At 32.6% G+C, this 24,745-nt stretch overlaps 1 protein-coding gene across 2 annotated transcripts; it reads right to left on the reverse strand.

Annotated features, from left to right (window-relative positions):
• Window positions 1-2,390: 2,390 nt before the first annotated feature.
• LOC108914004 (60 kDa lysophospholipase) lies at window positions 2,391-24,565 on the reverse strand. 2 transcript variants are annotated; one of them, XM_018719695.1, is made up of 9 exons: window positions 24,316-24,565; window positions 18,652-18,772; window positions 14,516-14,624; window positions 13,827-13,952; window positions 12,088-12,298; window positions 9,028-9,140; window positions 5,924-6,109; window positions 2,714-2,827; window positions 2,391-2,651 (listed from the first exon to the last, which is right to left on the reverse strand). In XM_018719695.1, exons 1-9 carry the CDS (start codon window positions 24,386-24,388, stop codon window positions 2,610-2,612), a joined length of 1,095 nt encoding a protein of 364 aa, XP_018575211.1. In that variant the 5' UTR covers window positions 24,389-24,565; the 3' UTR covers window positions 2,391-2,609. The 2 variants fall into 2 exon arrangements, with proteins under 2 accessions (XP_018575211.1, XP_018575210.1); XM_018719694.1 differs by having other exon boundaries at window positions 14,516-14,630; window positions 24,316-24,564.
• Window positions 24,566-24,745: the final 180 nt, after the last annotated feature.

Below are 24,745 nucleotides of genomic sequence, written 5' to 3' on the forward strand. Positions count from 1 at the left end.
CGGTTGCTTTGACTCCCCAGTATAAAGAACAAAGGTTAGAGTTTGCAAGACAATTTGTAGGAAGCCCAGACAACTTCTGGGAGAATATTATATTTTCGGACGAAAAAAGTTTTCAGTCTTGCTCCGATGGTTCTGTCCGTGTCTACCCACAGGCATTATAATAGGATGTGAAACCCACACAGCGCTGCGGAAGATTCTCCATTAACGTTTGGGCTTGGATAAACTGCCAAGGTACTGGTGTTTGTTGAAAGATAGAAGAGCGCCTCACTGGACTGAGCTATATGCGCATAATGGAAAAAGTTATCCGTGACCATGCTGTATCCTCAGAATTTCACTTTCCAGCAGTATTATTGTACCTCAAGAATTGCGTCAGAATGGTTCATTGATAACAACATCGATGTTTTACCTTGGCCCTCAAAGTCCCCTGTCCCCACTCCTATCGAGAACGCCTGGGGATATATGGTGAAAAAAATTTACGACATAAACTTCCGTCCAGCTAACGTCGAAGAACTTTGGGAGGCAATTGAAAACGCATGGGATAACATCACTGAGAACATTAGTTTTATCAATGCCATGTAGATTGCAGTGGTATAGACAAAAATGGTGCTTGGACATAATACTAACTTTCCAAGTCGCATTTTTCTGACGACAAAAAGTGTATCATTTTTAGACCTCGTTGACGGCGATTGAATGGCCGTTAGAATGTATAATATATTTCAATATTGGAAAAATAAATAAATTGCTACCTAATTTGGATTTGTTTTGCTCACTAGAACTAATATGATAGACACACATTAAATTTGACATAATGACAGCCGATCTGAACCTCACATTTTCAAGTCAGCTTCACAAAGGCCAATTATAGACAATTTGCTTATAAGAGTCTACCACTTTCAAAGGGTCGGCACTGTACCTACATTGTCAGGTTAAATTTATTTACTGTCGTACTTGTACTGGATTGTTCTATTAAGGAAATATTAGAAATTAATTGATATTTTGGATTAATGATGTCCTTCTTAAAATCCTCTAATCTATACTTGTACACATAACATTTCACTCTGTCCCAGGTGGAATCAAGATTTAACTTACTTTTAATGGAGCATTTGAACTACAGTCTTGAATTTTATGATTTCCAGCACATTTTGGACATATATAACTATCTGTACAATTTTTGGCTATATAATTGAACCCGCAACACCTATAACAACATTTTACCTCCAGACCATCGTACACAGAACAACTATCATAACCGATAAATAATTGACCAGTATTCATAATTTTAGTGTAAGAGTTAGCATCTAATTGTAGGTATTAAAGCCTGAAAAATATTTGTCTTATTCTTTAAAGGTTTCTCACTTATAACTTCTAAGTCACAGGTTTCATCAAGTAGACCTTTATTCTGAGTTTTCATAAACTGTATTAGCATCAAAGGATCCAATTTCTCAGTCATTCCCACGACTTTTATACTTGGATGCAGTTTAGTTACTTCCTTAATGTCATATTTGTCAGACATTTTTGTTTCAGCAATTTCTGTAAACCTCTTCACATGATTATTTGTTGGGCAGCTGATAATAAGGCCACCATTGCTAACATGCTTCACGCTAGAGACACACATATTTGAATCAACTGGTTTAACATTTTTTATTAAATCAGCCATCGTCGCAGCATTGCGTTGAGCAGTATTTTTTGGCTTAATAACAACGGAGTTATTGTTTATAAGGACATTAGAGTATAATGGCCTCTCAAAGTTCAGTTTAGGCTCAAGTTCCTTAAATTTGGGTGTAATTAAATTTTCAATATTTTTCATTGCATCGTTAAGCATCTTTCTTCTTACAACCATCACACATATAAAATAAATTTAATTACTTATCGAACATTTTAAATTAAGCATCGCTCATACTAATGCAAGTGTGATGAAACCATTTGTTGCACATACCTTCGCATCCAACCAGATGACCAATTCCATCTTTTTAATGATGATTAAATTAATAGTCCACAAAAACTGAGAATTAAGATGATGAGCCTTACAGCAAAAAGCTATACAAGAAACAATTGAAGTTTTTCCTCCGTCTGTAGGTATTAGTTTCACATTTACCATATAAATTAAACATTATTTATCTATTATAAGACTCATTCCACCAAATGAATGTATTTATTTATATCACCACTACGTATATATAGTTTTTAGTACAACTGAGAGAAAAAAAATTGTTTTTTCGCGGTATTAACTAATGAAACGAAGGAAATTTCAAGAGCAATACCACAAACGACTGTACTCTACTTTTTATCATTGTCTTTATCGTTACCATTAACATGAGGGCAGATAATAAAAGGTAACATTACCTGATATTACATGATAATTGCTTTGACGGAAAAGAAAAAATCTGACACAGTATCCCAAGAAATATATTTTCTGAAGAGTTGTTATCATATTGTCATTAATGTTACCACATACAGTTGTTTTCATTCAAAAGGGTCACATAAAAGAAAAGAGAAATTATTACACACTGAAAGTGGTATATTTATGAAAGTACAGTTATAAAAATAAATAGTATTCTTAGTTAAACATTTATAAATATAATATAAAATATACAAATTTTTCTCAACATCTAAGTGTTAGTGATTTCTCCTCGTAAATCAGTTTTCATAAGCTGAAAATGAAAACAATCAGAAACATCTAGGTAGCTGATAAAATCATTAATTTTGAACTTACCTCCACTCGTTGCAGATACGTTAATTCTGGAAGTCCTAATACATACATTAATTTGGTAAGAGCCGCTTCTACTGTCATGTCTCTTCCAGAAGTTAAACCGATCATTTCCAAAACCTTGAAAACAGATATTTATGAAAAATATATCGCTACTTAATCAATAAGGAAATATTTTTAAACGCCAATATAAATTCATTAATTACAAATTCAACTTTTTATATATTTCTTTCCGGTTAATTAAAACCTCTTGACTAGTAAATAGATACACGGTGTTCCTTAATGATATGCGAATATTTAAGGGTGTGATTCTATATGGAAAATTAAAAACGTTCCGTTACGAAAATACAGGGTGTTAAAATTTTAGGAAAAAAGAAGGAAATTTTCGAAACTATACTTGCTATTTAGTACATTACGTAGTGATAGTTAATAAAGGTGCATGTTTTTCAATATAAACATCATTTTTAGCTCTAACAGTGGCGTACCAACGAGCACTGACTTTAATATTTTTAAAGAAAAAATGGTACTCCAATGGTTTTTTTCTCAAATAAAATTATTCTTGAAATCCCCGTTCAATACGAACGATGAGACCTCTGAGTTTTTGTCCTGCGATGCACCCTTTAACTTTTTTTACTATGAAAATTTCTACGCCCCAGAGTCCTTCCGCACCAGCCGCCACTGGATATAACAGACCCTCTGTACTTACTGTGAGGATAAGACTTGATTGGCCGCCATTACAGAAAAACGGATTGAGTAAAGCGAAGTTCTCGACAAATTTTATAAAAAAGTTTTTTGATGTCTTGTTCAAAATATGATTGTAAAATGATATACATATTACTGATATTACGTATCAGCGCTGCCCTGGAAAACAAGATAGTTTCATGACTGACATACAGGGTAGGAAAGTACCGATGGTCTATCTGAAGTTACGTGAGAGCGATAAAGTAAGCCATAGAAATCCATGCGATAGAGAAGGATAGCTATAATGAAGACCTCTCATAGTCACCGCCCGTTTCGCCCTTCCACAAATAAGTAATAAGTAATATCCACTTCTTATTTGTGGAAGGGCGAAATGGGCGTTGACGATTAGACGCCTTCATTATAGCCATCCTTGTCTATCACATGGATTTCTATGGCTTACTTTATCGCTCTCACGTAACTTCTGATAGACCATCGGTACTTTCCTACACTGTATAACACTGTCTCTTATTTATTTTTTTCTATAAAAGTCGTACTTATAATTTCTGATCTTCCGAGCTTCCCCAAAAATTAGAATCATCTACTATTTCAGTATAATTTTTTAAAATAAATGTAGTAAATTTGCACAAATATAATTAACACACGTCAGTAACAAATGAAAACATTAAAAATATCTTTGTTTCCACGGCAACGGCTGACAACATCGATACAGACTTAATCTGTTAGCTTTTTTAATAAAAGAGAGAACTTTTATACGATGTAAAAAAATATTTATGAATTTGGAAAAAATAATTTCGTTGACGTCACCGCCTTTAAGACGGTAAACATATCAAGATGAAATTTTAAGTCAAATACTTATATCATGCCAAAAAGGTTCCCTCTTGCGGTTTCCTATTTGCTCCTTCCACTTTCTTGTAATCGCGGCCAACCACCAGTTTTGGGCCAACCTGTACATCGAATACCAACCAAGATACCACTAAATTTAGCTCAAGAAAGGATGCGTGATACAGACATTAATCTTTTTTCTTTCTGTCACTGTTTAGCCAGTACTCTATCGACCAATCCTACCTAAAATGACCCACTGTCATACCGCATATTTTCTAGGAACATATCGAAATAAACATAATAATTAATGGAGTAAAAATTTAAAGTTCGAAATGTTATGGCTGTTTATGTCCTGTTTGTGTTTTCTAGAACAAAACAAAAACAAAACTGAAACAAACCGAAAACTCTTGTTTCCATCAAGCGGGCTACATTTTGTTCGAGTTTTGTTTTTGTTTTCAGTCCTTTTCCACTGGTTGTCGCGAGGAAGTCAGAACACATTTTTCCAATAACCAGCCAACATGTTTAGAGAAGATTTTTTTATTCTTAGTTATGGCTGGTTTATACTGAAGTCCTTGGAAAAAAAGTGTGTCTACAGAGTGTCCCACCTCGAACTCCATCGATGGATATCTGGGAAACCGCTCTAAGGATTTTTTTGAAATTGTGATGGTGTGATACGGACCGTGGGGCCCACCAAGTTAAAATATTTTCAAGGTCATCGTACTTCCGGTTACACCGGAAGTCGATACTAACTTTCTTATTTTAAATGGAACCCCCTGTATATTATTGCATTTTTGGAAACATCATCCATTTTTAAGTTGAAAACATATAGCACACTCCATACTTAGGATTGACCGTTTCCGAGATATTTCGATTTTTAAACAAAAATTGACAGATGCAGACTGTCAGCAAAATTTAGTTTTCCCGGTTTATTTTTTTGTGCAAATTGGACATTTTGTAGAGAAAGACCTACTTTATCGAATTTGACATGAAAATTTTCCAGTTTTTATACAGGGTGGTCAAAAATTTTTTATCGAATATGAAGTTCAGAATATGTGGAAAACTCGAAATTTTTAAATGGAAACCCCTAATTTTTTTGCAATAATATACAGGGGGTTCCATTTAAAATAAGAAAGTTAGTATCAACTTCCGGTATAACCGGAAATACGATGACCTTGAAAATATTTTAGCTTGGTAGGCTCCACAGTCCGTATCACGCCATCACAATTTCAAAAAAATCCTTCGAGCGGTTTCCCAGATATCCATCGATGGAGTTCGTGGTATATGTACGGTTAAAGTGTTTACTTGGTTAGTTTGTATCCTAGCCAAGTAAACACTTTAACCGTACACATATATATTTTTTAATAGCTATAATTCATTAATGATTAAAATATTGTTTTTGGGAAGAAGAAAACGCCAACATAGATATTGGGTTGGATCACTTAAATAGAAAACACAACACGACCGTTTCCACTAAACAGACTTGAGTTTCAAAACACGTCGAAACCTTTTGATGTGACCGCTTTCGAGCGGGACCCGAAAAACAAAACTCCAACTGTCGCAAAACACGCCAGTCTTCAAAAAGTTTGCGAAAAGTTACAGTTCTGTTTTATTCGACACAAGTTTGTGTTTTGTTTTTGTTTTGTCCGTTTAGTGGAAAACCGCCTTTAGGGACTTCCGCATCTAAAAACTTACCATTCCACATTCATAAGAATTACTGACCGCTCCTCGAGCACACTGGGTGACATTTATTACTAAAATTTCTCTTTCAACTGCTTCTCTTAATACTTGCAATATATCAGGTCTGTTGGACGGCAGGTTACCAGCTCCATAACTTTGTATGACGATACCTTGTGTGGGCGGCTTCAAATATGATTGTAACTAAAAAATTAATAAGTTAAGGATATTTTTACGCATAGTTTACTCGCATAATACATAATTAACCAAATAAGTAGGTATTTGTTAAAAATACAAAAACTTTCTTTGCCAAAAAGTAAGTTTTCCAATATCTATAAACATATTTCCAAAAACATCTATTATTAAAGTCAGTTAAAATTCAGTTTTTATTTCATTGCTTGCATTTAGAGAAACAGAATACAGTTGGAATGTTACTTTAAGGGTTTTTTTGGCGAGAAAACCGCTAACTATAGTTAACCCGGTTAACTATAGTTTATTGCGGTTTGACGTTTTGGCGAGAAATGTAGTTAACCCGGTTTGGCAGAGTCTGCCTAACCATCAAACCGGACTTGTGGGTTGGTTTGGATCTTAAGTTAATATTTCAATCTTTGTTTATTTATTTTCTGTTTCGTACCATCGTACCTAGTCACTACTTCGTTTTTTAGAGGTTTGGATAGGTATAAGTTGTAAATAAAAAAATTTGGTAATGGATTCACTTTGCAGAAAATACAAAGTAATATTTAAAATTGGTAATAAAAAACTAGTAATCGGGGATCCAAATAACTTTAATCGTTTATAAGATGGTAGATATGCATTTTCTATATTGTACTGTATAGATCTTTATTAACTTCCTTTTAGACAATACATTTGCGTTGGAATAGATAATATTCAAATAATAATCAAACAACTTGAGCTACGAGCACTATCATAGATTATAGGTTACGATTTTATTATTGATTAGATATCCAAACCAAAAGAATTTTTGCGAGTTCTGTCAAATGTTAACTCAAACTCTTGACACAATCAAACTCGAGCTAACAGGGTTTGATGTGGTTTGGCTCCCCAAAAAACCCTTTATCTCAAAGTTTTTCCTACACCAATATTTTTATTGATATGCGGCCATCGAAAGAGTTTGAATATAGCAACTCTTAACGGTTTTTTCATTATATTTTCTACGGAGTTGAAAATTTACAACTAAAAAAAATGCCATTTCAAAACTCCTATAAACACTAAATACATTTACTAAAACTGTTGAAAATAGCGACCTACAACTTCTATCCTGGGACGCGTTGATTTGCTAACACAAAAAATGCCTGAATTTTGTCGATTTGTCTTATAAGACGCGATAATGCTGTTCCGTAATTCCTTAAAATTTTCAGTTGAAGTCGTATACACCAATTGTTTAAGACGTCCCCACACCCAGAGAAAGAAATCGAGAGGGTTTAAATCTGGGCACCGTAGAGGCTAAATTTGTGCTCTGTTCAATATTGAGTCATCATTTCACTCTATTGATTCACTCCCTACCTTTACTGCTTTCACTCACACGGTTTTTTTACAATGTGTGTAAAAGTGCTTGTACACGCTGAATAATAAAATAATTTTTAAGAATCCTCCATGTCATTGATATGAAAAGTCAAGCAACGCGAATTGCGGTTAGTAGGTACTTGGATGGTTGAGCATCCGGGGAAAGCGCGTGATGATCGTCCACCTTCTAGTGGCCTGTATATCGGTGTATTCAAAGAAGCTATACAAATTTAGGGGAGGTTTATAGAGGAAGATCTACCATTCTTCGGAAAGACAATACAAATTTAGGCGAGATTTGACATACTAAAGGATGTAAAACCGTTGGTCCCTTGTCTAAACCATGCTAGGCAAGTAAAAGATCCCTACCCCGACACAAAATTTCCTGGTTGGGATTGCTCGTCTCCTGGCTTCTGTGTTTAGCCATAGTAGCAGTAATAAGCAGACGTAAAATAACCAAAATGCTAAAAAACTGAAAGAATACTCCAATCTGTAGAGTGCAGTGACGACTTGTGGTCATATTTTAATAATAAATCTTAAAACTTATACCATTTTTAGAGAACTATTATTTCTAGGTCGCAAATAGAACTTCCGGAAAATTTCGGAAGAAATTTGCGAAACAAAAAATAAAATTAGGGGTTGCTGATTCTCGAGAAAGGATTACACAAGTATTTGGAAAATTTTTGCTTTCGTAATCAACTGGTAGATATAGACAGTCGTTTTTTATTTTCCTTATGAAGTTTGAAAAACTGAATGTTAGTATTAAACTAAATTAAAGAAAATTTAATTTCCTCTAAAATGAAAAAAAAAAAAACGGTAATTTGTATATACCAGTGGATTATGAAAAAAAATATTTTGTACAAATATATATGTTCAACTCAACCCTTTTCGAGATCTTAAGGTCGGCAATTCCTATTTTATTATTTTTTCGCACATTCCTTTTTAAATTCTTTCGTCATGAATGTTATCTTTCTGAGCATAGAAACCATTCTCTGTATGTTTATGGGTCCCTTGCTTCATTATGAAAATATGACAACTTTAATTTGATAGAATAAAGTAATATCCCAAATTGCATTCTTCTACGTTTCTCCAACTTTGAAAAATACAATAAAAACCGATTTTTAACTTACCCCTTTAAAGGGTGGTAATTCCAATAGAAGACGTTTTTGGAAATAAGTCTATATAGAAAACTCCTCTTACTTTTTGACAAAGAATCACTCTCAAGAACTTTTCGCAATATTTAAGAAACGTTCTTATAAATGACATATCGAGTTTTCCTAATAACTAATTTTAATTCACTTTCAAAAAATAATTATTTGTAAACCAAATGGTAAAGGGTACCCCCTTAATTCGACTGCCATATTTGTACAGGTTGGTCTTTAAAAATTAACACAAAAAGTTTAAAGGAATAAGGATATCTACAATTGCGATATAAGATATAGCAGTTTGAGGGTAACATTGACAATGTTTTATTTAATATTTTCTAAACGGGTTGAAGCATTTGTGTTGCATATTTTCTTTCTGAAGAATTTGTACTAATTACTCATACAGTATAAAATTAGTGATAAACCTTTAAATAGATATTACATATTAATATTTACCATTTCACGGGTAATTGTAGGAAAGAAGGACAGGAGTACCACTTTTGAATTCAAATTCGTGTGCAGTTTAAAGTGGACGGAGTCATCTACTTTTCGAATATGATGGTGGTTAACTATAAAAAGAATACAGTGGATGAGCTCATGTACTTTTAGTAAAAAAAATAGTTTTAAGTTATTTGAAGCAATTTACTGTAAGCAAGTATTTATTTTTATATGATTTATAATTAGAGCTGTCACAATCGGTCCGCTAGCCATTGACGCCGTCAATCATCCACGCGAGCTGCCTAGCTGTAGGTTTAGTCGCCGATTTCACTGTAATCGAACGATTTCTTTTACGATTTTAGTTGTCTTTTGATGCATAAACAAGGAGTAATAAATTATGTACTTGGGCCAGCACCACAGCTTTATCAGTAGTAAATTTGTCCAACAAAGCGGCAATCAACACGTATTATTTCAAGTGCATGTGGATCATAGGTAAAGTTAAAAAACGAACAATACTTTTTTTTACTAAAAATATAAACAATAATGTAATTCAGTATACAGGGTGATTCACAACTTATCCAAAAAAAATTGGGAATAGATGCAGCAAGAGAAATGGAATCAATATCGTAAAAAAAATTTTGCAAAATCCTTATAGTTTCCGAGAAAAAAAATATTGAAGTTACAATCAACCACTACATAGCTGGACAACTGTAGTCTCTAGCGTCATTCACCACGTGGCCTCAGCGACTCCGAATACTGAATTCGGATTTTGCAATCGTCGTTGCGATATTTACTTGCTATCTCTAGTGTTTACAACAGGTTTTTAGTAGTTAGTGTCAAAAATGGGTAGTTTGTGTCAAAAATGATTTGCGTGTACTCGGAGTTGATGGTTTATGGTGAAGCATTTGTGTTAAGGTGAAACAAGACAACATTTGTGTTAGTTTGTAGAAACTGAGTACAACGGTACCAAATGTGTTTACACATTGGTGGATAAAATTTTGAATAATTGTTGTAACATCGGGTATGTCAAATGATTTTATTATTTAAAAACACAAATTAATTTTATTAATTAATAAAGGCAAAATCAGTTGAATTTGCCGATATAAAATAGGTGCCATAAAATTCTATTTACATATTTCTTTCCTTGCGAAAGTTTTTGTCCGTTTTTATCACACCGCCATGCCGGTCGCATTGTGCAAGGTCAGGTTTTACAGTGGACCAGTTTCCAGTGCCGTGCAGAAGTGTATTTTTAAATCATTTTCGAACTGCCCTTTTTGATTTTTTCTTTACAAAATTGTATTTGTAAGGGTCTCCTGTACATCCAGAATTTTTTTTGGATAAGTTCTGAATCACCCTGTATACATACTTGTATATGTATAAAAACGTTTAAAATAAATATTAATAAACATAAAGTAATAAATATTAAACAGTGCACAACACACGTAGGTATAAAAAAACTGACGAAAACCAAAAGACTCAATTTATGTTTAATTTAATCTTCGTACCGATTGCACGTAACCTACCATTTGACATAGCAAATACTAAAACATTTCATTCTTACTGGTATAAATACAACCCCAAGTGGAAATTATCGTGTCGGACCAGCTTGGAAGTAAATTATTTAATTATGAAATATTACATCAGTAGATGTCAAACGGTTGTTCTCTTCAGATGAAGATACCTTATCACTGCCACGAATATGTTTCGCTGAAACAAGGGTAGAAGAATACCTGATGATGCGATCTATAACGGATCGCATCCAGATCGTGGAATCGATGGTAACGATGCGTAAAACAATTTACATGTTTCACAATGATACAATGACATGTTATAATCATTGTTCACTTTATTTTATGTTAATGGTCAGCACGCCTATGATGCGCGGCCAATTATGACAGCTCTATTTATAGCTGAAAACGTTGCGAATACTGAAATTATTATTTTTTAAATATACCTATAGTTTCAGAATACGATAAGCAAACTATATGACTAAGTTTATAATTGAATATACAGGGTGGTCGCGACGTAATAGGCCAAAATTCATGGGTAGATTACCACTAAATTAATAATACCTGTAGGTACTTAATTGTAATTTAATGCAACAGCATTGGAAGTTTCAAAGCCAAATATCTCGGAAACGGTGCGAGACAGCTACTTTCATAAAGTCTACCTTATTTGTGTAAAAATAGTTGGAAAATAAGAATTTGCAACCAAAGATGAGATACCTTAAAGCACAAAAAAGTTATGTCGTTTTTAACAAATTCAATCTACTGCAGCTAGCGCCCTCTATGAACTTTAACCAAAATGTGAACAGATTTCAATTCCTCTACTCAACGAACTCCAATCCCCAAAGGAGGATGTGAGGATATTTGCATTTGCATTTGCATATTAAAAAAACTGAAATAATATTTTACATTTAACACCCTGTATCTCTTTAACTATCAACTTTTGGACTAAGGTAAGTTCGGCTAAATCGCAATATTTTTACTTGGGGAATCTACCCATGAATTTTGGCCCATTACGTCGCGACCACCCTGTATATGTTTATTCGAATGAAAAGGACATACCTACGTATAATGAAAACAATATAATTTAAAATATTTTAAAACCAAGAAAAAGATGTGCCAGTGGAAACTAAGAATTGTATTAAGATTATAGGAGAAAGAGATCTGATTCAATGAAAAATATAATTTCAAATATCTTTTGCAGTTTATTTTATATTTCATAATCACCTACACCGGATATTTTATTTACAATTAAATATTTTATATCCTCTATATACGGTGATTGACAGACAGTTCATTAAAATGTATAGGTATACGTATATCATAAATTTCACTCATATTGATTACGTGGTTTAAGCTAACGACTCGTTGTCATCGAGATGTGACTTGGGGCGCGAAAATGTCCCGTTTAGATACCATTTTAGTGAAGTTGCAAAAAAAGTGATCCTTTATATTGAGACAATAGTATATTAAGTATTAAGCTCAGTAAGAGTTCTTTACTGGTTAAGGATATGTCCGAAACCATTAAGACACTTAATGACGTTTTTTGTATATATTTTTCTAAAACACTTACTTTTCATGTTGATGCCGACATCTACTAGTGTATGATAATTGGGTGAATCGAAGGCGTCCAAGTCGTCGGAACTTATCTTGGCAGTGCGATTTCCTCTCAACAGTTTATTTGCAAAGAAAACACAAACTTCCGGGATATTATAACAGCCGGCAATGATCAGCGATGATAGGACATTGTCTTTTGCGTCACTACGTGTTTCGAAGATTGGGATCTGTGAGATTTTATTAGAGGAATTTAAAAGTCATTTATTGACACAGATGTTACACAGAAATATGGAACTACCTACTACAAATTCAAGAAATAGAACAATTAATTTAACAGCAGCAGCTAATTTCCATTTTATTCAAATTATACAGGAAGTTTTGGAAAAAGGTACAATAAATTCAAGGGCTGATAGAACATAAAAAAATGAGATGGTCTAAGAGTCTCTATCGCTGTTTGTTTTTTTGAGATACAAGGCATCAAATTTTATCTATATCTTTTCCAACAAACACTGTACCTAATGCATTGATAGGTAAGTTATTTTAAGAACAGGTAAGAGAGTGCTACGATTTTATCCAGAAACATTTTCTAACAGCATTTTTGAGGTTTTACGATGTAAGTCGTACATTAAAAATTCACAGAAATCGCACCGTTCTTTATGAAAAAGCAATTGACTGTCCCAAAGCCAGTTTCTACTTCGTAATACACAGGATGTTCAGAAATGAATGGGCATACTTTAAGGCTGACTTTCTTGGATCAAAATAAATCGATCGAGTAGATCAGGTTACCTTGCATGAACTTGCTTCCTTAAATAGTGATTATTATTAGGTAGCTAAAATGGAGTGCATCTTATTTTTTGTGATCGCCGATAACATTTTAAAGAAGTAAAATCCTATTAAAGCAACTTGATCTAAATCGGTTTATTTCCTTGAGATATGTCTATTAGTTTTCGAACACAATATATATTAAGGAATAGAATCTAGTTGATTTCGAAACAGTCGATTGTGTTTTTTTAAGAACGGTACATTTTCAGTTTCAACAAGAATATCAATTTTATAGTTGATGATTGAAATTTTTTAGTATAATCTGTCACGTACATTGTAAAAAAACTAACTTCAGAACAGTTATATCATAACTAAACGAATAGCATTAATGCTGTTAGAACCCTTGAAAACTTACCCGTACCAAATTTCAATACTATTTTTTTGGCAAAATTACGGTAAAATCTTTAACACACCATATCTCAAAAACAAAAGGTAATAAGGCTTATGTTTCTTATTTTTTGTGGTTCTCGATGTTCTATTACTTCCTAAATTTGTGGTACCTTTCCCACCCAAAACATCATGAATATATAGCTATATGTACAGGTCAGCTGAATGACAGTGTAGCTGAATTTTCTATTGTTCTTTTCCCACATTATTATAAGCAGTGAAAATAAGAATGGGAGATAATTTCTTTGTAAGTTTGCATTATCCAATGGTTTTAATTTGTTCCATATGTATTTTTTTATAATTATTTGGATAGATTAGTTTTTATTATAAATTGTGACTACTTTATATAATGCAATTTCTTCTTCTATATGACTAGATATAGTACCTGAGAGTGCGTATATATTTACTTAAACTTTTGTTGATGAGAATTTACGAGAACTTTTTGAATTAATTTGAATTAGCTTAATATCTTAAATTAACAAATAATAAGTGATAGAATCTTTAGATAAGTGCAACTAAAATTTCTAGAAACAATAGACGACTTACTTGAGATCCAGTTATAATAACAGGTTTTTGAAGACCCTCCATCATAAATGATAGAACTGACGACGTATATGCCATAGTATCGGTCCCATGAAGTACGACGAAACCATCATATTTGTTATAATTTCTCTAAAAATTGCATACATTATTCCTAAATATTTGTAAACTGAATTAAATAACAAATGTTCTGTAGCTGAATCAAATAGGTACTCGAAAATAAATGTACTGAAAAAAGGAAATAGGATGTCCCAGGACTGCTAATCACAGACTTCTGAAATCAAAATGTATACAAAAATATGCTCTTACTGAGATATAGGCCACTGAATATAGTACTATGAATATAATTTTTTAATATCACTATAAAACTGTTTTAGTTACACGTCTTTGTTTGTTTGTTTGAGTATAATATATTTATTGAATCTTGAATATGTAAGAAAATTACCTAAAAGGTGTTATGGAGAATCCCCATCTCATTGACTATCGAATACCCCTTTTCTGATTGTGACTACTTAATTTAAGTTTTCTAATACAAAATCAATTTTTAAAGATTTTTTGTCTCTTGTGAAATTCTGCGGATATGTATGAAAACAGAAACACTTGAGTTCAAATTTTCTAATTGGAAATTATGTGTATAAATGAAGCGAGTGTGAATAAAAATGTGTATATACATATAACTATCTACATTTACTAACCCCAATATCTGTAGCTATTCTAACCCATTCCTTGGTCGACATATTGCTGGAATCAAGAAGTGGACTGTATTCTATCAGTTCATAAATGACAGTATTTATTCCAGTAGCTCTGAAACTTAAAAAAAACCTAGATGACATATTTGTTTATTTATATTTGAAGTAATGTCTAATTACAGTAGGAATAAAATTTATATATTCGAAAATCACCCATGTTTCGAAATAATTATCTTTCAAAATCGCTCCATATAAGGCGCAATTCCCACCTAAACAATAGAAATTCATAGACAAATCAATGTACATGACCTACTACGCAAATCGAAGAACGCAGGGCGAGAAACCACATTTTCATCCATGTTTTGAAAATTTTCACAATTTTACCCTCGCCTAGAAAGGTGCCAAAATTTTCACGCATCTTTCGAAGATTCCACACCAAACTATGATTGCGGCCATAAGTTACCAACTGTATCAGACGATGACAATGTATGTCCTTTATCCCCCAGAGGCCGCCGACACTGCAGGAAGGCGTGAAAATCTGCAACCATCTTCTCAAAATCGGCAAAAATTAAGAAAAATAAATAAAACTTGAATGTCAAAATGACCTTAGGGTCAACATTAACACTAATGATTTTCAACACACCAGCGCTTTGGAAACGCCTGCCATCCACAAAGGAACAGTTTTCAAAGTCCAAGTTTTCCGAATCTGATACGGACCTCACTGATTAACACTCGGCGAAGCAAGCGTCAAGAGTGTTCGAACGTCAGCCCAGAGATCGTGCAGTTCAATAACCAGTGTCGGAACTTGACTAGTATAAGTTGTACGTACCAAATTTTTCAAGCTGTCATACATGTGCAAATGTTACATATATTCAATTAATATAAACATTGCAATAAATCCCACAATTAAAAAAATCAATAGTTAAAAATTATTCCTAAAAATTTCACGATCCTACGAGATACACAGCGCCTAAGCTGCCATCCACACGGGTTTAAAAGCGGCCATACACAAGCCTTCCAAGCAGGCAAATTCAAATCAAGTTTCCCACACCGTCTCTCTAAGGAGGATTCGTACTTATAAGCTCTAGGGTCCTAGTCCAGTGATAAAGAGACAGCAGAGTACCATACTTGACAGTGCTTCATTAAATCAAATGCATAATACAATAAAATATTAAAGGTTTAGTCGAATACTTCACAAACAAAGAAAACAAAAAACAATACAAACCCACCAACATATCGCAGTGATAGTGTGACTTTAGACACAAAATAAAGCGTGTACCGTTATCCCAAGACCAAGCTATCTCGTCATCAATGTAGGAAGAGCAATAGCATCGACGTCATCTATCCCAAGCGTCCGTTGATGTTGATATGAAGGGAAAGACCTCCCGGCACCACAGGCAACAATGGAGACCACATCAGGAACCGTTGTTCCATCCGATTCCATTACGAGTGTGTTCGATCCCATTAATATGCTAAGGGATAATGAAGATCGGTCAACGACCAATCAAAATCCACGACTTACAGGGAGGTTTCATCTGGTACCGATTCTAGGGGTAGAGGCCGGGGATAAGAATGCATAAGCCTACCAGGCAGGAATAATTACCACGGACCAGCACGGCCTCGTGGGGCCTTGCGCAAATAGTGGAGGAGTTAAACGAAATACTGATAGGTTCGTTACAATACTATAATAATAGGTTTGTTTCTGCATCAGTCTCAAACTGTTTTCAAATTATCAGATAAGATCACGAATCAATTAGTCAAATATCTCTGATAGTTTCAAATCAGTCATCAACTGCTGCAGAGACAAACCTAATGTTATCATATGCAAAGTGATCCTGTTGAATAAACGGAACCACTACGGTGTCCGTGGCAAACTTTTAAACTGGATCAAGTCTTTTCTAGAGGATCGCCAATTTACGGTTCGTGTTGCTGACAGTTTCTCCGAAAAACGGAAGGTATTAAGCGGTGTGCCGCAGGGTTCAATCCTTGGAGCAATTTTATTTCTAATATACGTGTCAGACCTTACCAATAGCTGCAGATCTCAAGTGTTATCTTATGTAGATGACTTTAAAATGTTTTTCTCATCCTCTTCGCTTCTACAAGAGGATCTTGATATGATTATGAATTGGTGTTCTGAATGGTTGTTGACTCTTAATCCCGAAAAGTGCTGTGTACTACACATGTCCAAAACCAATCCTAGACTAGCATATAACATTAATGTAATCAAACTACCGAGTGTGACACATCAAAATGATTTCGGCGTTGTTATAACAGAGTCTCTTTCCTTTCATAATTAAAAAATCTTTCTGTGACCTCACAATCAGCATATTTCTCAAGTTATATAAATCCTATATTCGCCCTCAGATAGCCGAAGCCTTATGGTCTCCGTTATTAAAGCAGGACATTGCAAGATTGAAAGGTGTTCAAAGGCGTGCTACAAAACTCCCAGTCGGTTTTAAATACCTTATATATGAAGAACGTCTTATGCGCCTCCGTCTTCAATCATTGGAAGTGCGACGTACTCGTGGTGACCTCATAACAACGTATAGAATACTTCATGGTGAATTATACTGTCCAGAAACGATGTTTCAACTAAACACTGATTCTCGTCTTAGAGGTAACTCCTTCAAACTTAAGAAAGAAAATTTCCACACTCGCAACAGACATCATTTTTTACCCAATAGAATTTTCGACCTGTGGAACTCCCTACCAAATTATGTGGTTTCGGCACCATCTCTTAATTCCTTCAAGAACAGACTCGATGGCCACCTTAATCCCCAAACAAGATAATATTTTTCTATAATATGCATGCATATTTTATTTTTTTTTTTTACTGTTTGAATTCGTGTCATTAATTTTTGTTTCTTTTTATTGTATTTTTCTTTTCAGTCATGTATAGGATAAATAATTTTTTTTGTATTAGCGCTTAACAAGCATTTGCTTCAGCTCTTAAAAGTTCTTAATAATAACCAAAAGTAGCCGCTGAGAATAACTCTAAACGTAATAATTTTCTGATAAATCGCTGAAACACGTCAAGCAGGATTTCAAGAAATACACCCCATCTAGCCCCATCCCTCTAGCAGTAATATTTTAATGCATTTTTTAATTCTTTACACAGTTATATTTTTAGAAAATAGATTAAGATTTAACTGATTTTTTTTTACATTTGAAAGGGATTTTAAAGAAATCAATTTAATTATCATATCAGGTGACCTGGCTGGCCATACTATAGGACACAGGGTCCCTTGTTCCAATCCATCTTCCAGAAAACCGATTATCTAAAAATGACTGAAATTCAGAGCAAAATAAGCATCTCAAATTTGTGTGTTGGCGGTAAAACATGTATCTCTTAAGGATTTGCGTCAGAGAATAATTCACGAATATCGGACGATGGCATTAAATGTATTCAGGAATGTTCCCACGTATCTTGAATATGATATGTATGAGTATGGAACAGTGGTGATTCAGTTAGGTACTACATTTGAAAGATGCTTTAAAATGTGTGTCGTTTGGCATTCGCTTGTTATTTAACTTTTTAAAGCGGATAATTCTGAAAGGAGATTTGAAGGATTGAAGTTATACTCATAATATTCTATATGTGCCTTTCTTAAAGCCACATTGGATATATTTCAGCAATTTTTCATAAAATTATTATTTTCAAAGTTATTCGTGGTGGTTACTTTTCGTCGAGACACTAAAAGACCGTCACAACAATTTTTATCACAATTGCAACCTTGAAATTTACTTCCTATTGATTTGCTGCTTATATGTTACTTATGTTTTCATACTACCATTTATAGATAATATTTTAATATTTAAACAAAGCCATTATCAATATTATAGTAGCATTTTGTTAGACCTCTTTCAATGTCCACACTTTATATAAAATTTTAATTTCGCTATCTACCAAAATTTTTATAGATATCTATAATAATAATTAATATTGAGCAAGTGATCACTGTATTGAGTTCAGAATCCTTCATGTTTATTTAAATCTGTCAATACAAACTAAACAAAAAGTAAATATAAGAGATAGATGCATTTAACAACAATGCATCTATCTTCTATCTCCCCACTTTTCTCCAAAAATATCATATCGAACCTTTTTATTGCATGCAAATAAATTGTTTTATAATACTTACGGAGGAAGTATCAATTCATTTTCTTTTAGAGCCCTAAAATATTTTTTGGCTTTCTCAGCGTCGTGCATTTCTGAATGGTATTTGATTTTCTGTAAAAATGCATTGGGAATGGGAATAAGTGCTGAAAACAAAAAAGTTATTTTATCTTTGGTAGTTTCTGAGATACAAAATACCATGTATTGAAATGAATGTTACACTGTGCCTTCATAAATGTTTACCGGCCACGTGATCCCCGAGCTTAGGTAACTCAACATTGCACGACGGGTACTGGTACCGAAAAATCTTGGCGTCACTAGTATTAAAGAATCTTTTACAATAAACAGTAACAAACCGTTATCCCTACGCTCAAGATAATGCGTTAGACTTAGACCAATCACAGCTGGTGAAACAGAATGTTGTGTTTTAAAGTAATCTTGATCGTATTGTTTTAATAATTTTTAATTTTGTCGAAATTTAATTACCAACATAAAGGAAATAAAATTACTGCCCCAAACAAAATTACTGGTCACGTGACCTGTATTCATTTATGAAGGTTGTCTATTGACCATTCACTAATTTAGCTTGGCGCTAGACACGGAATCGCTTCTCAGATATTCACCACTAGTGAAGCTTTTGCAGATTCACCACTGAAGCGTTTGGAAGCATTAAATGCGATCATTTACAGAGGTTATTACGGAACGTCTCAGAGGAGCACCTTTGCCTGAGGAGAGCTTCCGTTCATAGCGGCCTACCCCACAGAGCCTAACCCGAGAACAACAAAAGCAGGTCAAATATTCCCAGCTAAGGTTAAGGAAGTGCAAAGTAAGTCTGTAAATGGCAACGACCACGTCACGGTATAGCAACCCAATAACCATGGTGCTTTCAACACACTCCATTTTGTTCTACAAACGAGTAGATTTCGAAAGATAATTTCTTTAAATGCACAACAAACTTATTCTTATATCCAGAAGGATACATTTAAAATATAATCAAAACTATATCAGTAAAACAAATGTATCTATAGGCCTTTTATTATAATTTTTTTTTTGAAGTTGTGCCTTCCTCTTATTCCCTAAACTTAACTAAACGATAACGGTTCGTTCATAATCCAGATCAGCCGTCTTCAATCATTTCGATCTTTTTGAGGAACCTCCCCACATCTAAAAAAATTTTCACACATTCTTTACTGATTATATTTTATATTTATAAATACTAGGTATAAGTAAGAGTATAAATTATTTTAATAGTATTGATATTGTTAATTTCAAATTTTCAATTTTTGATTGAGTCGCAGAACCCCCAAAGAGGTTATGCGGAACCCCAGGGTTCCGCGGAACACAATTTGAATACCGCTGCTCCAGAAGATTATAATGCCGGGTGATTTTTCTTATCTGAAACTTTTAAATATCTCGAGAAATAAGCACCCTATGAAAAAAATATCCAATATAAAAAATATACCTATCTAATCATTCAACGGAGGGAATACATTAGTGACCCTCCCCTCCCCCCCCTCCTAGTAGATGAGTGGGAAGTAACTTCTAAATCTTAAATAGGAATACCAATTTTTTATTAGATATTCGGATTAAAAGTACGTAGGATTTGTCTGAAACATAGATAGCGCTGTAATCGACGAAATTCAATTTTTTCGATTTCTTCTACTGTAAACTCTGTAAACAAACAAAATTAGTCTTAAAATAAATTTTATTTCTCAAATTTTAGATTACTGAAAAATTAATTCAGAAGTCAAGAAACTACTGTTATCGTAACCCAGGAACAACGCGATTTCCCTCGTTTATGACTTATCAGAGTGCTTGATTAAATCTGTTTTTAAATGAATGTTTTTTGTATGTTGTTTTAAAAATACCATCCTTTCTTAAAAATAATTTCTATGAAATTATTTTATTATGTTTACATTTAACGTTTGTTATTTATTTCTTCGTGTTTTTTTTGTAACTGCAAAAACCCCAAAATAAACAAAGAAAGAAACAGCTCATTTTAATCAAGCACCCCCAAAGGAAATAGAAAACTACTATGTCCACGTTGTTGTTTCGCAGTTACGCTAAAAGTAGTGTCTTCACCAGCCATTTACTACAATTTTCCAGTTATACGAAATTTGCTAAAGAATAAATCTGTGCATACGATTTATAATAAATCGTATGCGTATGTTTTCAGTAAGAAAAATCGAAAAAAAATTGAATTTCGTCGATTTATCATGAATCGATAAAAATGTTTCAAACAAATCCTACGCACATTTAGCCTTAGAATGTGAACCTGCAATAAAAAATAAAGATTCCTATTTAAGATTTCAAAGTTACTCCCCGCACCTCCTACAGGGAGGGGGAAGGAGACTATTTTTAGCACTAATGTATATCTTCCACGGAATGATAAAATTTGGATTATAGACATTTTTTCGTAGAGTGCTTATATTTCGAGATATTTGAAAGTTTCATGTCAAAAAAATCACCCGTTACACTGTATTTTGAACATATAACCCTATACACTTTTTTGTGAAAGATAAAGTTTTAGAGTTATTTAACTGCATGATTATTGTTTGAATTTAACTTCAAATAAAGTCTCACTAACTTAATTTTCAAAATATTCATGCACACAAAATTGTGGGGTTTTGAATGATACCGCTCCCCAGTATTTCCGCCAATGATAGACATATTTATAAAATATATCAATTCATTATTAGTATTATTAGTTTCACATGATGAAACAGTTAAGTAAAATCGGATTCATCTGAAGGAGTAATAATTTAGTAAATCTAAATTGAACACATAAATAACAAGTCTGAATACAGAAAATAAATAAACCGTGACCTCAAATTTTTATTTTTCACTTCAAAATTATTTCAGCGGTATGGGCAACGGTATTGAATTAGGCGAATTATTTTTAGTATAATGGATTTTAAATGTCAACAAAACATAACAAAACATGCAGGATTACGATGCCAGCAGAGATCGCAATGATTCATAAAAAAAGACTTAGTAAAATCTATAAGTATATCTATCCATCACAATTTTCGCCACCTTCAAAAAATATGTAGAGCGGTCTTAAGTTGTCTCCCGATATACTTAGCACATATGTGACAAAAAAATATGAGTACCTCTTTGTAGAAGCTTTTTCTGAGAATTCTGTTTAGTAGGGATGGTGGATATTATGTTTTATACATCTCAAAAATATTTCGATATATATTATTCACATTTTCACTATTTCATCTTCAACTTCGCAATTCTTCCATTCTTCAAAGAGATGCTCTTGATTCATTTTGACAAATCTAACTTTTGAAAAATTCAGGTTTACATATGAAGGCACATTTGTAAAATGTCATAACATGGATTGCGTTTGCTTTGAAATGACACATTTTTGGCACAATTTCCATAAAACAATTGTGCTTTAGTTGTGTTACTGCTAGGAAAAAAAATTAATTTGTTTTCCTTGAAGGAAATAAACAGCAAAAATTTCAAGAAAATATTTGAAAATTGAAATACATTATCTAGAATAATTTTTTAAGTGATAACTAAAGTACCTGCTTTGTTGAAAACGTTTTTTTAATTTTTCAGAATTAAACAGAAGTAGATATATTTCTTTTTTATAATGTCTTGAGATCAATAAATTTCAAAAATTAAAAATAAATGAGGTAAAAATAAAAATGTTTTGGATGATATAGTGACAGTCACCCTATAAAACTACCCCTTACGCGACATGTAGATTTATTATCCGTTTTAGGAGAAAAGTTTACGTACTTTCCGTGTCGAAAATATCGGGGGACAATTTAGGACCATCCGTATATGTACCGATATTACAATTTTTAACAATATTACTTCCTTACATTAAACAGTTGAATAAAATTGTTAAAATATAATTCCACTTTACCTCCTAATGAACTTCTAATTAGGATAATTTAATCAATATGTGTCAACCGGATATAAATTATTAAATAATTTTACAATTTATATTTCCAATTCTGTTATCTGTAATTTGTAAGATAAGTTATTTAAAAAAAATGAAAAGGAAAATCACAGAGATAGAGACGCCCATCAGTTTTGTCACTTAAACATATATCGAATCATTATGGCAATTTATTTAAATGTAAATACAAAATTAATGCTAAATTGAACCAGCTCAGGTCCTGGATATCAATTAATTAAAGCGTGATTGCAGTTGAGAAATATTTATCTAAATTAAAACTAATAACAACATAGAAGTCCAAGACTGGATATTACCGGATAATGAATTTGTACATACATTTTGAAATTATTTAAATGTAAATAATGTAATTAAAATGCGTCTATGTACAAGAGCCAAAGTTATTACAAAATTACACTGTGCCTAATCGTTTAGAAAGGGATACATCTTTTTTTAGAAGGAGTAAAGTTTATCTCATCGTGTTTCAGTTACAAAAAAAAAGAAGATTGTACAGTAATTTGTGGAAACTATATAGAAATTTGTATTTCAAAGAAAATCTTTGAGTAGAAAGTTACTTTCTAGAAAAACATATATGTACGAACCATTGTCGTCATAGAAACGAAGTGAAACTGTAGATTTTTTTAAATGCTAATATTTGCTTTTTTCTTCCACGCCTTATTTGTTACAGAAAAAAGTTAATTTTTCTATTAATTTAGGTCAATTTCTTTTAGACATAGCTAACAAATATGAGTCGTTTCTAGAGGGATTAAAACAATTTGAAGAAAGATTCGACCAATACATCAGTTATTTTTAATGTACATATTAGAGATTACATGGGTTTGAATTTGAAAATATATTTAGATGTATTTGTTTTGTTATTATTAATGTCAATATGGTTATTGTTATTATTATTGTTCTTGTTGATGTTATTGTTATTTATTTTATGTCCATCCATCCATTTTTTTTTATTGATTTATATTGAGAATGTATTTAATTATCAGATATTAGTGTTAAGTAGGTAATAGGTAAATTACATTTCTCTCAATTATAAGTAACATAAAACTTCTAGTTAAAAAATATGCTGCTGAAATGTGTTAATGATGTTGAAAATGTTAAATTACTTTGACTTCATTTCTTGTCAAAACAATTTATTTCGCACTTTACTCGCGTCTTATTAATTGTCACGAAAATAAATGAAAGGATTTATGTTTTCTGAAACACAATTCATTTGTTTTTTTGGATTGCACAAATTTTTGAGCATGCCGATACTTCAAGTATTTTTAAACATAAGAATTTTATTGCATCTGCTCCTAAAACTTATGTTTTCCCTATATTTAACATTAACTAATTAATTTTTATCTTAAATTATGTTGAAATTGTTTCCAACAGTTGAAAATTTGATTCTGATTAAATAAAATCAAGTACAACACCAACTTGCACGTTTCTAAAAATAGGTCGAAAAAGATTTTATTGATCAAAATGTTCTTATACACCTTCCAGTGTTTTTGTGCACTTTCCGAATTTTTTATAGCGTAGGTACGTTTTTAAAAAATTATTTCCTATTTGTTGCTTTAAAATGTTGTTATATTACTAAGCATATAATATTAATTTGTAATGTATGAATACAAAGTAAAGTTAAAAAAAATATTAAAAAAATACCTCATTATTTCTTTACTAATCTTAGTGGACAAAAATAATGACGACTAAAATGGTCGCAGTTACCAAATTATGCAGATTTCATAAAGCAATTTACTTATATTAAAAATACCTTACCTCCTTTATCATTTTGTTGCATACCAATCGTCCCTCCTACATATAAAACAAGTACTTTTCTAAACTGTTCCATCCTGAGGTCCTAAGTTAACTATTACAAACAGATGGAGATAGATGAACGGTAAACTGTTGACTTTGATACACTAAAGTTAATTTAACCAATTTGGTTTGTTATATATAGACTTATCTTCTGTAAACAAAACAATATAGTTACTATTGCGAAGTGGGTAATACCTAGCAATTTAGGGGCTACTTTCCAAGATAATAAAATTCAAATACTAATTTCATATTCGAAAGTATAGATTAGTGAGGAACGATTTGCAGAATATTGCTGTGAGAGCAGAGTCGGACTTGGTTATATCGTTGTTTGTAGACTTTGGGCATTTTAGTCAGTGGCGGCTGGTAAGAGAGGGGCTCTTGGGTGCCGCCC

The sequence above is a fragment of the Anoplophora glabripennis genome, unplaced genomic scaffold (genome assembly GCF_000390285.2).
Source record: "Anoplophora glabripennis isolate ALB-LARVAE unplaced genomic scaffold, Agla_2.0 scaffold1088, whole genome shotgun sequence".
In the NCBI taxonomy this organism is placed as follows: Eukaryota; Metazoa; Arthropoda; class Insecta; order Coleoptera; family Cerambycidae; genus Anoplophora; species Anoplophora glabripennis.

Coding starts and splice junctions, on each gene's coding strand:
- LOC108914004 (XM_018719694.1), bottom strand. CDS start 24,388: ATGGAACAGTTTAGAAAAGTACTTGTTTTATATGTAGGAGGGACGATT. Junction 14,631..18,651: donor AATGAATTGATACTTCCTCC/GTAAGTATTATA, acceptor GTTTTTTTTAAG/TTTCAGAGCTACTGGAATAA. Junction 12,299..13,826: donor TTATTATAACTGGATCTCAA/GTAAGTCGTCTA, acceptor AAAATCTCACAG/ATCCCAATCTTCGAAACACG.